The sequence below is a fragment of the Poecilia formosa genome, unplaced genomic scaffold (assembly GCF_000485575.1).
Source record: "Poecilia formosa unplaced genomic scaffold, Poecilia_formosa-5.1.2 Scaffold26, whole genome shotgun sequence".
In the NCBI taxonomy this organism is placed as follows: domain Eukaryota; kingdom Metazoa; phylum Chordata; class Actinopteri; order Cyprinodontiformes; family Poeciliidae; genus Poecilia; species Poecilia formosa.
In genome coordinates this window covers 1048310-1063298 of record NW_006799965.1, presented here as the reverse complement: position 1 = coordinate 1063298, position 14989 = coordinate 1048310, and the positions used below count along the sequence as shown (strand labels likewise).

The following is a 14989-nucleotide window of genomic DNA, read 5'->3' as shown; positions in this document are numbered from 1 at the left end:
TTTACTCATTTGTTTCATCGTAAGATAAACACAAATGTGTTTTCTTCAGGGTGGAAAAGTTAGGACACCCTACACCCTTTCGGTAAGTGTCGCCCCCTATAGGAAGTGAGAGAAACTGCACATCAATTATTCAGCAAATAAATATAATCTGAAAAATCTTTTACAGATATTTGTCATATTGGATATTTTTGATGGCTTTAATCCTCCTAAACATGCTGAGAAAGCATAGAAAAGGCAACTTTAGCATCTGTCTAAATAACAGTTTAATATGGTTGAAATATGCCTCTTGATGTCTAAATGTGGTTGAAAAATTTGTTAGGGCCACTGAAATGGCCAGTTCTGGCTAAATTTAGATTGATCACAATGGGCCGGGAGAGCCTAATATTCTTGACAGCTTCACGACTGAAGTGGACATTTAAACATAATAATCTGCATTTGAATAGATTGAAGACTCCACCTTTTAAATATATCACAGCTGAAACATGCTGAGGCAAGGTAACATTTCATACTGACTATTGTTTGACTTCAGAAAAAAAAAAGAAAGCTTCTATTGTTCCTCCTTGTTTGTTACAAATTCGAGATTTCCAAAGGACAGTACAAAATGCAGTTTGTTCTTAGTCCAACTACAGTGGAGTACTGTTGCACCTCTCCAAGCCTTTTAATTTGAAAACCGGCACACCTGGTCTGATCTCTTCCAAGCAGTCCAGAACCGGGTTATTATAAGCCAGCTGTTCTTTCCTCTGGGACGAACCGGACTCGTCCTGTGTTCTGACAGACGTTGCGTGCGGTGAGATCGGCTCTTCGTCCTCCTTCTCTTCGTTCTGACCTGCCTCGCAAGTGAAACTGCAGCAGACAGTTGCCTTCGTTATCAAGCGGTCAAGAGGTTTGAGAGAGTGCATCCACTTGGGCAGGAAGTCCCAGGTTCGGAGTTTGGTGGGCAGATGCCGGGGGCTGTGAGCCTGCATCGTATTTACTACAGCAATGAAGAGAGTGATGCCCAAAAACGGACCCCCAACTCCAGCCATCACCTGCCAGCCAGCCAGGGAAAGGCCCAGCACCAGGGATGGAAGGAGCAGGAAACACAAGAGAAGGTACAGGATGGCAAACCAGCGGTATTTGGCCGTGCGTTCCCCCAGAACGTAAGCCATCCTGATGGGCAGACGCATGAACGGAACAGGATACCACAGCAGGATGCCAAAAACGTTGAAGAGGAGGTGACACAGAGCAATCTAGGCGGAATAAAGGCAAACAGTTGAAAAGCAAGGGACCAGACGTTTCCTCTTTCTTTACATACGTGTGAAATAAAATCCTTCGGTTGTATAATTTTTGTTTTGTTCAGTTGTCTCTAATAAAACAGAAGCGAACCTGGATGGAAGCTACTATCTTGTTCCCAGGACTGGCCAGAGCTGCCAGTAAGGCGGTGGCAGTGGTGCCGATGTTGGAGCCCAGTGTGAGCGGATAGGCCCGCTCCAGACTGATGACACCAATTCCTACCAGATAGGACAATAAAACATGTAAAGACAGAAAAAATAAAAAAATAAAAAACACCGCAGAAATTGTGTCAGTGATGCCTCATTGCTCTTCATTTGCCCGTTTGGTTTTATTACATAATTCCGCATCGCGTTAGACAGTGATTTCACTGGGATCTGAAATCCAATATGCAGGACAAGCAGAAATCTATGTTTGTATTAAAAGCTGTATCTTCTTATTCTTTTTGCCTTTTCATTTTATGCTTGGTTAATTACCTCTGTTGGATGTGGGGATTATTCTGATCTCATATTTATCACTGTGTTGCAGGCTGATGACTCAGTCATCACCGATTTTATATGGTTCCTTTAGCCGTCCGCAGACTGCGCTGCTGATGAAAGGTGCTCTTGCAGATTTCATCAGACTCTGTCAGCGGATGTATGCAGTCATATGTGTTTATATTTATCTACAAATCAAACATAAAATAAAATAAAATAAAAAAATCTGATATTTTCTTTCTCAAAAATAACTACATATTTCACAGGTAGTAAAAACAATAAACCTGTATGTTGGCAATTTATTGCTTTAAATGTCCTTTTAGAGGCCATGGCGTTAAAATGTATATATATGTACAGGAAGCTTTGGCCTTGGAAGCAAAAGCTCAGTTTATGGGCTGTCATATTTCAGTATATACTTCAAATCCAAATTACTTTAGGAACCTCTGTGCCTTTATGTTGTTGATGTTCTACCTATTTAATCTTTTAATAGATCAAAGGTGTGCTACATTGTTTTTTGTCTCTTACAGGGGAGACGATTTCATAATGGAGTACATGCTCAAAAAGTTATAAGAGTATAGGTTCTTTAATTAATTACTATATTTTTGCAAGTTGTAAAGAAAATGCTGAGTAGGAAAAGAAGATGTATTTAAAAAATAATAATAATAAAAAAAAAAAATAATAATAATAATAATAATAATAAAGATAGAGATTAAAGAGATATAATAATCTTGACTCAGTGTACAAACCAGCCCTGATGTAACTGTGAACAATTTTAGTCAAAAACAGCTTCGCTTGGGGGCAGGGTAGCTCCAGTTTTGAGGTCTACGTGGGAGGAATATGAAAACACATCATATGCTCTAATATCTTATGGGTTAGGAGCACATATGCAGCAAGGCAAAAGAAAAAACAGAGTTAGCAGGAAGAATAAGAGTGAAAAACATATATTTCGGACAGATTTGACCTCATAAAAACATTTTTTTTTTTGCTGGATGAGTGGGAAAATTATTGCGTATGTCAGTGGTACATAATATAAAAGGTGTGGCGTGGGTCTCGGTTTGCTGAGCTCTTCAGAAAGTAAATAGGAGTTTGGTGTAGATGTGATGTTATTCCAGCCCACACCGTCTAAAAAAGCCTGCTTAGGTGCTCTCTCATGTCGTTTTTTTTTGTTTTTTTTTGCATCACATGGAAATTTGCTGCATTTCTTATCTCATGCTCCAAATTCATTTCCCATGCTTCCACTAAATTATAAAACCATATCCTTCTGAGTGTGCTTTATGTAATCGCAGCAACAACAAAAAAATGCTGTTTTCTTGCAAAGGGTTTTTGATTATTAGCCTTTAAATAAGTATCTGCCATTTCTTTTTGCATTTATTAATTTCTGATTCATGATGTGCAGACGTCTCACTTTAAGTCCTGCGTTGCTAAGCACATCACACGTCCGTTTCCATAATTTCTATCATTTTACATTCCCAGTAAATTTATGCAAAAGTAACCTCGGGGGGGATTGAGAGCGACTTCAGCATCTTGAACTGACATAGACGTTGCATTTTCTTCTATTTGTAATGCAAAGTCATTCCAGTTCACAAAGGAAGATACAGTAATTTGATGTCCCCTTGATAAGAGCATGGAAATAAAGCTCACCAACTAGAGGAGTCATAGCTGAGGTGAAGACGGAGCTGCTCTGGACGACAAACGTAACCCCGGCGCCTACAGACATGGCGATGTACCCCGACAGCCATCCGAATGGATATGGCAGGTCTGCGAGAAAAATTAAATGCACAAAAAATTACAGCCGTCAAGAGTTGCAATCTTCTAAAGGATGAGTTACACTCAAATCTGCCTGTAGGTTAACACAGCCTATAGATCAACAATGAAGCCAAACTGGAATAGAAAACCCAATCTACCTTGTATCGTTCGAAAAATGTCATTGTTTTTTCCATTAACAGCATGAATATAGCAACATATGAAATCCTGCAGAGTGAGCCCACCTGTATTAATGACTTTATGGATGACCTTTGCCATTTGACCTTGAAGCAGAGAATTGAGCAGCTTGACCAGAAGCAGCAGACATGTGCAGAGGACGGCCAGAGAGGCTGCTAGGAGAATTAGCCCAACCGTGAGGTCTGACAGTTCTGTAGAAGCAAACAAATGTCGGCCTGCAAAGAGACGGATCCCACAAACTTTAGGGTGTTTTATTGTCCTGAATTTCATTTTCATATCTAGATATATATTAAATAAATAATAATGTGTTACAGCAAAACTACAAACCCACACTTGACAGGTGTTGAGGATAAGTGAGAGCCGAGACCACAGTCTTCAGCACTTTTATTGGCAGCAGACTGCAGAAAGAAGGACGGAGCTTTACGAAAGCCACACTTAAACCACAGAGTGTATCAAACTAGTCATTACCAAGGCTGTGTCGGCCCGGCACCACTGTTTCACCAGGCTCCGGTTCCTCAGGACCTCATCTCCCATGGCGATCCCTGTGATCACACATTTGTCCAGCTGATGGGAAAAGGATACTTTTTTTTTTCAGCACATTTCAAGGCAGTAAGGTTAAAGAATGGAAAAAAAAATGTATTTTTTTTTATAACATCTACTGCTTTAAGAAGTCAGTTTGAGTTCATGTTGCTGTCAATGAAAACGTTGATGTGTCTGCTAGGTAAGTATCACCATCTTTTTGATGAAACAGTTTTCCTCTTTGGGAATATCCAACAGTTAATTCCAAAATTTGGAATATGTATGTTAGTGTGGGATACTAAACATTGATCTAACAAAGTCCAATCTAGACAGAAAAGATTTATTTAAATGGTTATTTGGTACAACTATTCAATACTTAAAAAATAAAATAAAATAAGAGCAAATTCCTGTCTGGAAAAACCTGTTACAGTCGTACTTTATCACTTGTGAATTGACTGTCAAAGTCCGTTGGAAGTTTGAGTTTAAACACAGAAAAGATAAAAAGAAAATCAGAATAAACTGGAGCAGAACAGAAAGTATAATGATGTGCATCACAGACTCATCCTGGCTCCAATGAGGGTTTGTGCTGCCCCCCTATTGTGTGCTGCCCTGGGTAGAGAATCATATGATTCTATATGATTTTATATTCCATGTATTTGCAGAAAAACAGGGGGGAACTCAGGTACATTTCGTTTGAGATTTTGGCGTAGAAAATTTGGTATAAACCCGCAAACCAAATTTTCATCCTGCAATGAGTGACGTGTTGAAAGGTTTTTCTGTTAGTAATGTGTAACGATATAGCGAGACAAAAAAAAAAAAAAGACAATCATTTTACCAAAGAACGATGTCTTTAACAGTCATCTCTCTGCGCTCCATTTCTCTGGTGATCTATTACAGCTACCACTGAGTGAAGAACATCCTGATGCTTATTTGTGAGCATCAGGATGTTCCCTACTTTCGTCCTCTTAATATCTCAACACTTTTTGCAAAAAAAACAAACACAAAAACACTCAACTAATGAAGGACGACGTGGCACCAACTGTTTATTGGACAGGATATTTGCAAACGCGAGCAAGCGAAGGTTTTTTTTTTTTACCTGTATAATGAGCTTGGTGACCGGCTCAGTGATGACCTTCAGCAGCTCAGGTGCTTCCTCCCCAGGCTGCAGTCTGAAGACACTGACCAGCCACTGGGACAGATGGGTAATGACCCCGCTCGCCACCTCCAAGGGCAACAGCACCAGCACCGACAGCCAGTTGAAGCAGTCGTGGACTGTTGCTCCGGCGAAGGCCCTGCCGAGGGTCGCAGTCATTAACTCTGCTCACCAAGGTCACCCAGCATCAGGCTGACCATCTCACTTTGAACAATAGCTTGTTAATCTGATTTTTTTTTTTTTTTTTTTACAGAAGCATGTCTGTTTTGACTGTGACGTTGTTTATTGCAAAATGTTGGCATAAATAATTATTTAATCATGCAGATAAAATAATACGCCATCTGTTCGGCATGTTATCATTTCATAGCAGATTTTTTTGCCGGGGTAGAATTAGACTGGATGCATGCCATCATTGTCACTTTCCCACTGAAATGGAGCTTATAACGCAGCAAGCAGCTGCCAGCGCTTTCTCTTCCACCTCCTCTGCTATCATCCGGGCAGTTTTCTTCTTTATACCCCACTAATATAATCATTACTTGTCTTTTTCAGTTTCCTCCTCCCTGCTCCTTGTGTTTCCTTCACTCTTTGACTCACTGCGTTTGCTCACTCACCGTTGAAACTCGTTTCTCTCTGCGGCCTGCATCATGGCTACGATGGTGTTTGTGACAGAGGTTCCGATATTCGTGCCCATGATAACTGGAACGGCCAACTTCACTTTCAACACTGCGAGAGAGGGGAGACAGAATAGAGGGTTTGTCACGATTTGCGTCAAGGTCATTACGACGCAGCGCCTCACACACGCACAAAAGGTTTTGCCGCGAAACGTCCAAGTTATCAAGGAGAGCCATTTACGGCAGCAATAATTATGCGACACATGACCCACTACCTTAATGGTGATGAGAGATGGCAGTGATTTCCAAGTGAGAGGAGGCAGCTTTATGGGAGAGGTTAATGCGGAAAGCATCTTTAAACAGAACAGAGGGGACACACTTCATGCAGGCACACATCCTCTAAGTTTGGTCATTATCAGCAATCTTTATTATTATTATTATTATTATTTTTTATCTTTTAAAAGGGGCAGAGAGCCAACTTTTGTAGCGTGATGTCACTGATTTTTACAGACTGAATGTGGACCCTGAGAGCAAGAAACCCTGGACTGAATGAAAGAGAGAAAACTCACAGTTGGCATAGTGCGACCTGACATCATGCAGAGCCACTTTTTCACATTCTCTCACCTTGTAACCACAAGCAACATATCTTTTGGGGACTGTAAGTAGTAGACCGACACAAAATACTATATTTTTGTGATCCAGTAGAAAATCTATACATTTAGTACTTTTTTCAAAGGCTTTTTAATAATAAAATTGAGGCAGGCAGTATTGATGCAATACTTTTTGCTGTATTTACATCAGTAAGTCTGTTTTTTTATATATATATATCTCTGCAGCTTTGCACTTCTACTCAAATGCTTGGTTGGAGACATGAGTGAGCAACAGTTTTCAGATTTTTAAATTGATTTAGGTCTGGACTTTAACTAGGCCATGGATATATACCTTGATGCAAATCACTCCAGCTGCAAGGCCAATCTACGGCCGGGTCATTTGTAACCTCCAACAGGTTTACTTGCAGGGTGGGCTGCATGATGTTGCCACCAGCATATTTCAGGTGTGTCTGTTCTGCGTTAGTTTTGATGCCCACACACTCCAAATAACATCCTTCAAAAAGTTCTGAAATCCTTGGTCTTTATCTTCGTCCACCCTGACAAACTTTTACCTGGACTTCATGTCTTTCACAGAGAGGAGAATTTTATTCCTCCCACTTGTCTCCTGTTGTTTTGTTGTCATCATACAGGAGTTGCACTTCCAGCTGCTACGTTCAACAGCGGAGAGCCTGCTGGAGGTCCTGTTATGACATTTTATTGATTTTGGAGACTTTTAGTATTTGGCCGTTTTCTTTCAGGGTGGATTTGCTTTGACAGCCAAACCCGTGTTCTTTTGACAGCTGTTTTGAATGTCCTCCACTTGTGAACTATTTTCCAAACAGAGGGATGACTGATTTCAAATCCTTTAGAGACATCTTTAAACCTCTCTTACCTTGCTATTTACTTTCACTTCAATAGTCAAGAAAACACCAAACTAAATATCTAAGGTTTAAAAAAGGTAAACCTCGCTTTTTCATTACAGAAAATATATATTAGATAATTTTTTTTTAAATCCATTCTGTTTTTCTTTTATTATTATTATAGTTTATTTACATTGTTTCCTCAGCATTGTTAGAATTCATTTTAAATGTTCATTATGTCCAAACTTGCAAGAAAAACACATAACTATAAATGTTTCATAAACATATGTTGACTGGTAGAAATTAGTTTCTGCTGTCAGACCAATTCTCACATCTTTTTTTTTTTTTTCTCTGAGTTTTAATACATAAACTAAGTGATTTTTTTTTCTCTGTACTGGATTTGTTAGAAAACATTTCTTAGTGTGAACCTACGTAAATAATCAGAAAGTTTGGTGCAGGTATGCAGTTAATGCTCTTACACTCACACAGCTTCAACTCAGACAGATTTGATCAAAGCTAATCAAAGTTTAATAAAGGTGCTAAAAATGTTCAAGTGATTGAGAAAATAGAGATTTACTTGCCAGTTTATGTCCTCGGTTATTTTTCAAGATAGAAAATGTAATTGGCTCTGCATCTGCTTAACACCTACTTGTAGCACTGCATTCATATAAATGTGAACAGAATCTAATCTACCTCTTTCACCTCATACATATTTTAATGCGGGCTGATTTCGCAAAATTAATCTAGATTCCATTGTCTCTCCCAATAGCAAATCAGACAACGTAACGCGTCGCCTGCAGTCAGTTGGGTTTCGAAGTCGATTTCTGAGAAGCTCTATTGTCGAAAGTGTACAAAGGAAGTTTCCATTTCCCAGGGTTCTTTGCTGTCTGAATATTGGTCCATTTATTGTAATATGTATGCACGCAAAGTATTTTCCTGGAGATAAGTACACAATGCAGTAAAGACGCAAAATATACATATAAACCAGGCCGGTTATCTTTCTCTGTTCCCTCCATTTCAAAATCTTATTTTTCAGTTTAAACCAGCTCGTCTTCCGACACACAAACATTTACACAGGTTTTCGTGCGCCTACTCACATCCCGAGGCCACCAGACTGACAACAATGGAGGTGGAGGTGGACGAGCTCTGAACGAGGACGGTGACCAGGATCCCCACCACCAGTCCTGCCACGGGGTTGGACAGCACGACATTGTCCTGGAAAATGTCCCCCGCCACTTTACCTGGTTAAATATCCCACCCACGTACACAGAGGGGAAAGATACAAACACAGACAAAAAAAAAACACAAAATTGATTACTCTGAGGAATGACATATGGGAGCTGTGCAACACTCGCACTGCTTATTTCCTCTTCTTCCTCAAGAAGGTCACCAGATGATGGCTTGGCAGTAAATGATACAGTAGGACGGTGAATTGTCCCTCACTGAGTCACTCTTTTGTCACACATCAGCTAGCTGAGTCACAGTCAGCCCGCAGCGAGGGCTATACTTACCCCCTGCTAACTGGAAGGCAGAGCTCAGCGTGTCCAACGAGCAAATGAAGAGGAAGAGGAGGATGAAAAGGAGAGGGAACTTTGATAGATTGATAAGACGCTGCTTGATCTTGCCTGGACTCAAAGCTGTGGTGTGCGGAGAGTTTTCTGTTGGAAACAAAGAGCAAGGGAAAGGTTTAGACTTGCATCAGGGCATAAATAGCTTAAGACTGACCTATTTTACCCATAAGAAAAAAACACACAAAAAAAAAAACAGACAAAAAGCAAGTTTCAAGCTAGCGCATCTCCTTTTCATGTGAAATCTGGCTCCTGAATATAAAAATGTAGTACTTGTATGAGAACAAGGCTTTCAAATGTGCAAAATACACAGTGAAGCTGAGTTACCGGGGAGACAGAAAATCCCATTGGCATTTTGCCTCTGTCTTGTACATGTTCCTTATCTACAAGCATTCCCCTTTCTAAGGAAATCAAACCAGCCGCCACACCAAGAGATGAAAGTGTTGATCTCCTCTTGATGCCTATACCTTTTTCTCTGTGTTCACTGCCTGTGTTTATCGACAGTACAGTCGGGAGGCGATTGGGACGTTCATTGTAGCACTCAGAGCTGCCAGTGAGGTCAAGAGTGGATCCGATGCCAGACTCCCTGTCCTCCTCCAGAGAGAGTTTGGGCAGGGAGGAAAGCTGAGCCGCGTGCATGTTCAAGCCTGAGGGAACACGGAGATCACATTTAGGTTCCTAGTGGTGACATTAAAGCTTTTCAAAAATATGTACCATTCAGAATCATATACACACTCACTATGAACATGGACGTTGTCTTCAGTTTAGAGTTGTTTTATTATTATTTTAACCATTCTTTTTTCCCAGAAGGAGAGTAAGCAAATTGCATTTCAAGTGATTTTTGGGAACAGTAATTTGTACACAGGTTTTAATTTATAATTTTTTTTTCTTTCAATCCAGACATGGTCAAAATTAAACATACATCCTTAAATACAGACAGTAATTTGCATCTTGATGACACACTTTTGCAGCCATCACCACTTTTGTGGCTGGACATTGATGTTAACCTGCGTGTCTTCCTGGCGTGTTTCCACAGCTAGCTAACGTGTGTTTTTGGGGACCATTGTCCAGCAGGAACATCCAAAAGGACTGTAATCGTTGCATGAAAGAAAACAGGTTTAAATCTTCAGGAACAACCAAGAGCCACAAATCCTTGACACAATGACAACTGGAAAATACTGGAGCACCATTGTTATTGTCCACAGTGAAGAAAGTTTAACATCAACATAAACTGGGAGCATGCTGCCAAGAATGAAGCTCCTGCTCCAAAACTGATCCCTTTGAGCAAACATAAAATTTGCAGCTGCCACGTGGATCTACTAAATGCTGGAGAAAGTTTTTATGGTCACACAGGACAAAGATTGCTTGCTGTTAGCTATGATGATCAAACAATACATGGAGAAGGAAAGTCAAAAGATTTTTTGACTTTTTTGATTTTTTGAATTTAAAGATTTTTAAATCTATGAACACTGTTTTTTTTAATTTATTTTTTTATCAAGCATAGAAATATTTATGAGTTTTGTCAAAATCAAAAATTATGAACAAAGCATTATCGGTGCTCAGCTCAATTGGTTGAAGTAGGTGGTACAAATCAGTTTTCCATTTTAGTCAGAAGATAATATTTCCTTCAGTGAAGCTGGAGAAAATTACATAAAGGTTGGTGGAAGCTGAAGGTTTCGCCAACATCAAAATCCAACATGGCTGCTTCCTTACACAGGCAGCCAAAAACTGTCTATTTGCACCCCTGCTGGTTTATTTCTCATTAAATCATTCAGACATCTTCAAAACATTACAACCACCTTTAGTAAACATGTTGCTACAGTGTTTGAACACAAACACAAACATTATCAGCTCAAATTGCTAACACCAGGTAGCGATATCGTTGACAACTTCAGTTAACATGGTTTGGTTCGATGTCATTTCCAGACCCAGGTTCTCACATTAGAGGTTTATAAAAGGTGGGCACTTGTTTTCCATCGTTCACTACGTGAAAGTAAATCTGATAAATAACTAAAGCCAAAAATCCTTCCACCATGGAAGTATATTATGGTCTTCTTGTCCATGATGAGTGTATGTAAAACTGGAAAAAGGCTTGAATGTTTCCACGGTGAGTGAGACCTGTGCCCCGTCCACAGGGCTCTGCAGCTGAGGAGGGAGGAAACATGTGGCACTCTGAGAGCCGTGTAAAGATGCTCAAGTAATTAAAATCACAGGATGGCACCACTGCAGAGGAAACAGATGAGAGTGAATGTGTTTATCAGCCACCTGCAGCAGTAAAAAGAAATCAGTGGAGACCAGCATTTCTCGTATATGAGCCCATCTCTCACAGAGGCGCCGAGACCGGCAGCAGACAAGCAATTACAAAAGAACAAAAGCCACCCACATTGTTTCTAAGTGGCACCTTTTTCTTGATTTGAGGTCAGATTGAGTGCCACACCTCCTGGCAAACGAAAGCGTTTTCAGAATTGGTGAGAAAACATCGGCATCAGTGTAACTTGTCCCCTGTTTCTACTTTCTCAAAGGCACCCTTCACCTCTCAAAGAGCTACGTCTGCCTTTAAAGAATTTCCTATTTTAAGCTTAGAGTGCCTGCTTTTCCCTTTTTACACATCAGCTGTATTTTAGAGCCTTCGAGGCAGAGAAAAAAAAAAAACACAAAAAAAACTAAACGTGTCCCTTAAAAGCAAAGAGGATGGAAGTAATTACAGCAGGCAAAATCACAGTAATTACAGTCACTGCATCATTAGCATTGTATGCGACATCTTCCAGTAGTTCCTAATGGGTGGAGAGGCCTTGTTAGCATATGTACATGTATGTCTGTATGTGGGAGGGGGTGAAGCAGCTTCTACGGATCACAGCTAAATAGTCTCTGGTAATATTTTGTGTTGGTAAACGAAATACTGAATGTTACCTGGCAGCTCGCCACTCGATATTTTTCATCCGCTAGCAAGTTTTTCTTTAAATCTGGTCAGAGAAAAGCATCGAAATTTCAAAGGTCTTCCTGCAGCAGGGATGCTACAGATTTGCTCGTTGAAAGACAAATAATGAGGTACGGCAAGTTTTAGGCCCGTACAAGTGTTGTTATAAAAACTTAACAATTTATGTCTAATCTGAACTGATGGGACATGAGTTGTAAAATTGTGAGCAGCAACAAAAAGCATTGTATGGACACTGTATCACTTCTTCTGCTCCTTCTGGACATTGGACAACCACACGCTTTGCTCTGAACCAGAAAGTCCTGAAGAGGAATGTCTGCTCATCACTCACTGACCTCGAGTTCAAGCACACATGGATTATTCTGCAAGGCAATGATTAAAAGCACCCCAGCAAGTCCACCTTTGAGTGGTTTCCAAAAAGGGGAAGTAGTTGTCTTGTCTAACTCTGAACTAAAGTTCAATTAAGATGCTGTGTCGTTGCTTTAAATAGGCCATCAATGCACGCTCTGATGGGGCTTAATTCCTCCTCGATGATAAAGAACATATTGCTAATTATTCCAAATGTTTGATGGCACAATAAGTTACTATTTATAACTTCAATTACATTTTCACAGATTGGTTTGAGTAGATATTTTCCTTAGTAAGTGAAATCATTTGAAAACCTCATTTGGATTAAAATCTGCACATTTGAGTGCAACCAAAACAGCAAAAGTAAGGAATATGTAAGGAAGCAAAACATTTTCTTTCACACCGCTCCACGTGAAAAAAATAAAATAAAAATAGGTAAATCAAGCTTGACACAAAGATCATATTTATTGATATTGTTTCTGAAGAGCAGCCTCTTACCTGGTGTCAAACAGCGTCTGTGTGAGACCTGCAAAGCAAAGCATCGAGCTGGGGAGTAAATCATCTTTAAATACGCTCTCAGACCTGGAAGTGTTGAGAGGGGCACCTGCTCCTTTGGTGATTAACTTGAGACAACACTGTTAATCAATAACACAAAGAGATAAGTTAATGATGCATTAGTAAAAAAAAAAAAAAGATGGGTAAGTAGTGAACTCTGTAATGATTGATGCTCTCTCAGACTGTCTAATTTTCACTTGATTCGGTGCCAGATAAGGGGATTTAAAGACGAAGCTGCCAGTGTGATTTGCTCCAACATGAGAACACTGAGAGAAACCTGACCCCTAGTGGTGAATCTGGAGGAATGCCGCTGACTGTTTTGGTCCTCACGTTCTCACACAGCCGTTTTCATCCTCCTGTGGAAAACAGCGAAGACTGGAGACGGTGTATTAGCTGACTGTTTCTTTTTCAAGATAAGCCAGTGAAAGTAATTCAAATGTTTGGAGAGCAATGTGCTCTCAGCTGGTACAGGTACTCCCCTCAACCCTGGGCCCTTAAGTTTTAAGTATGTTTTGATTGGACAAGAGCTATCAGGGGGATTTTTTATTTTTTATTTTATTTTATTTTATTTTTTTGACAGCCTCACACACAGACATGCACATTTGCCCTTACACTCCACCGCTCACAGACGGTGTGTTCTTCTCAGAAACAGAGTTGGCCTATGTAACAGGGTGAGATAATTATTAATAATTAGTTCAGCTTGAGTTTTCCCCCTGTCAGCAGTTCTCCTAACCAGATCTGGCGAACCTGCTGACCTCATGCCTGCATCCACAAACCCAGTGGAGCAGAACTCAACAACACCCTCAGCAACGCTTTCACTTGCCAAATGATGATGAGAGCAGGGACACAAAAAAAAAGGAAAGAGACACATGAGACAAGCTCTGTTGTTGGCGTTTCTCAGCCATTTGTTGACTACAGGGGTGAAATCCTTCAGATCTGGTAACACTGCAGGCCGAGAAAGAGTGAAACACGGATATCCACTCACACGCAGTCACTTCTAAAGCCACACGCCTGGCTAAAGCTGTGCAACAGCTCTGAGGCCCTTTGGTTAGAAAGCCCTCCATACTGCAGTTAATCCCCTCTCCAAATGCAGAAGTCGTTGAGAGGATGCTGCCACCTGTCATCCCGGGGATAAACAAACCGAAGCGACAGCGTCTTCATCCTGCCATTCTGCACACACCTGTCGGTCGGCCATCAGTCCAGCTCTAAGCTCGCTCTTAAGAAGGCCAGATAAAGCTTTAGCAAAGCGCACAGCCTTTTTTTTTTTTTTTTTTTTTTGTCTGCAGAGGAGTGATTTGCCGTGTGGGATACTTTGCAGCATAACAGGACATGGCATTGCTTTGGCTAATAATTCATTGTGGATTGAGGAAGCTAAACAGATTGCTCAAGTGCTTCTCTTCTTTTTCATCCTGAAAAATAACTCAAGTTTAATAACAAATGAGACCCATTAGTCAGAAGCAACACTCTGGAAAAGTTTTGCTCTAAACTGTTGACATCTGCATTGCAAAATAAGCTAGATTTATTGTAATTTTTTTAAGTATTCTTAAAGTTTATCATCTTCCATCTATACAATGTTTCAACAAATAAAAATCTTAAAAGTCCTGCATCGAGCCCCTCTTCTTTGATGCCCTTAAATAAAAACCCAGCATAATTATTTGTCTTCAGAAATCATATAATTTCAATTTAAATAATAGGTTGGAACAAGAACAGGTGATAAAGTTCTATCTTGTCATAGATTTTCAATAGCCTGGGCTTTGACTGGGCCATTCCAGTTTAGTCCATTGTAGTTCTGGCTTCATGTTTGGAGTTGCTGTACTGCTGGGAGGAGAACCACCTTCTCATAATCAGTTGTTTTGAATCAAAGAATTCCCACAGCATGATGCCGACATCTCCATGTTTCATGTGCGGATGGCGCTTTCATGGTGTTGGTTTTCCGACACACAAGGAATTTTGCTTTCGAAAAAGTTCAGCTTTGGACTCACCTGTTGAGAATTCCTTCTTCCGTGTTTTTCTTGTCCCATGTATGACCTTCCCTTCATCGTATTTGCAGATTTTCCAGCTGATGGAAGATCACTTTTATTTACACACAAAAAGTTCACTGTTCTTGCCCAGCTCCCGTAATACTGCACCAAGAGTTTTATCATAGATCCCCGAATTAAGTCCC

At 40.2% G+C, this 14989-nt stretch overlaps 1 protein-coding gene across 1 annotated transcript; it reads right to left on the bottom strand.

Annotated features, from left to right (window-relative positions):
* Window positions 1-243: 243 nt before the first annotated feature.
* Window positions 244-12844, bottom strand: slc34a1b (solute carrier family 34 member 1b). The gene is made up of 12 exons (XM_007548314.2): window positions 12769-12844; window positions 9455-9634; window positions 8931-9077; window positions 8517-8660; window positions 5970-6081; window positions 5302-5497; window positions 4155-4250; window positions 4018-4084; window positions 3734-3901; window positions 3387-3503; window positions 1366-1490; window positions 244-1229 (listed from the first exon to the last, which is right to left on the bottom strand). Exons 1-12 carry the CDS (start codon window positions 12830-12832, stop codon window positions 624-626), a joined length of 2022 nt encoding a protein of 673 aa, XP_007548376.2. The 5' UTR covers window positions 12833-12844; the 3' UTR covers window positions 244-623.
* Between the last annotated feature and the right edge of the window lie 2145 nt (window positions 12845-14989).

What these genes read in the sequence shown, in the direction of transcription:
- slc34a1b (XM_007548314.2), bottom strand. Translation starts at nt 12,832, where the DNA reads ATGATTTACTCCCCAGCTCGATGCTTTGCTTTGCAGGTCTCACACAGA. An exon ending in CAGACGCTGTTTGACACCAG is followed by an intron (nt 9,635 to 12,768) that starts GTAAGAGGCTGC and finishes GTGTTCCCTCAG; the next exon opens with GCTTGAACATGCACGCGGCT. An exon ending in GAGAGAAACGAGTTTCAACG is followed by an intron (nt 5,498 to 5,969) that starts GTGAGTGAGCAA and finishes GACCCTCGGCAG; the next exon opens with GGCCTTCGCCGGAGCAACAG.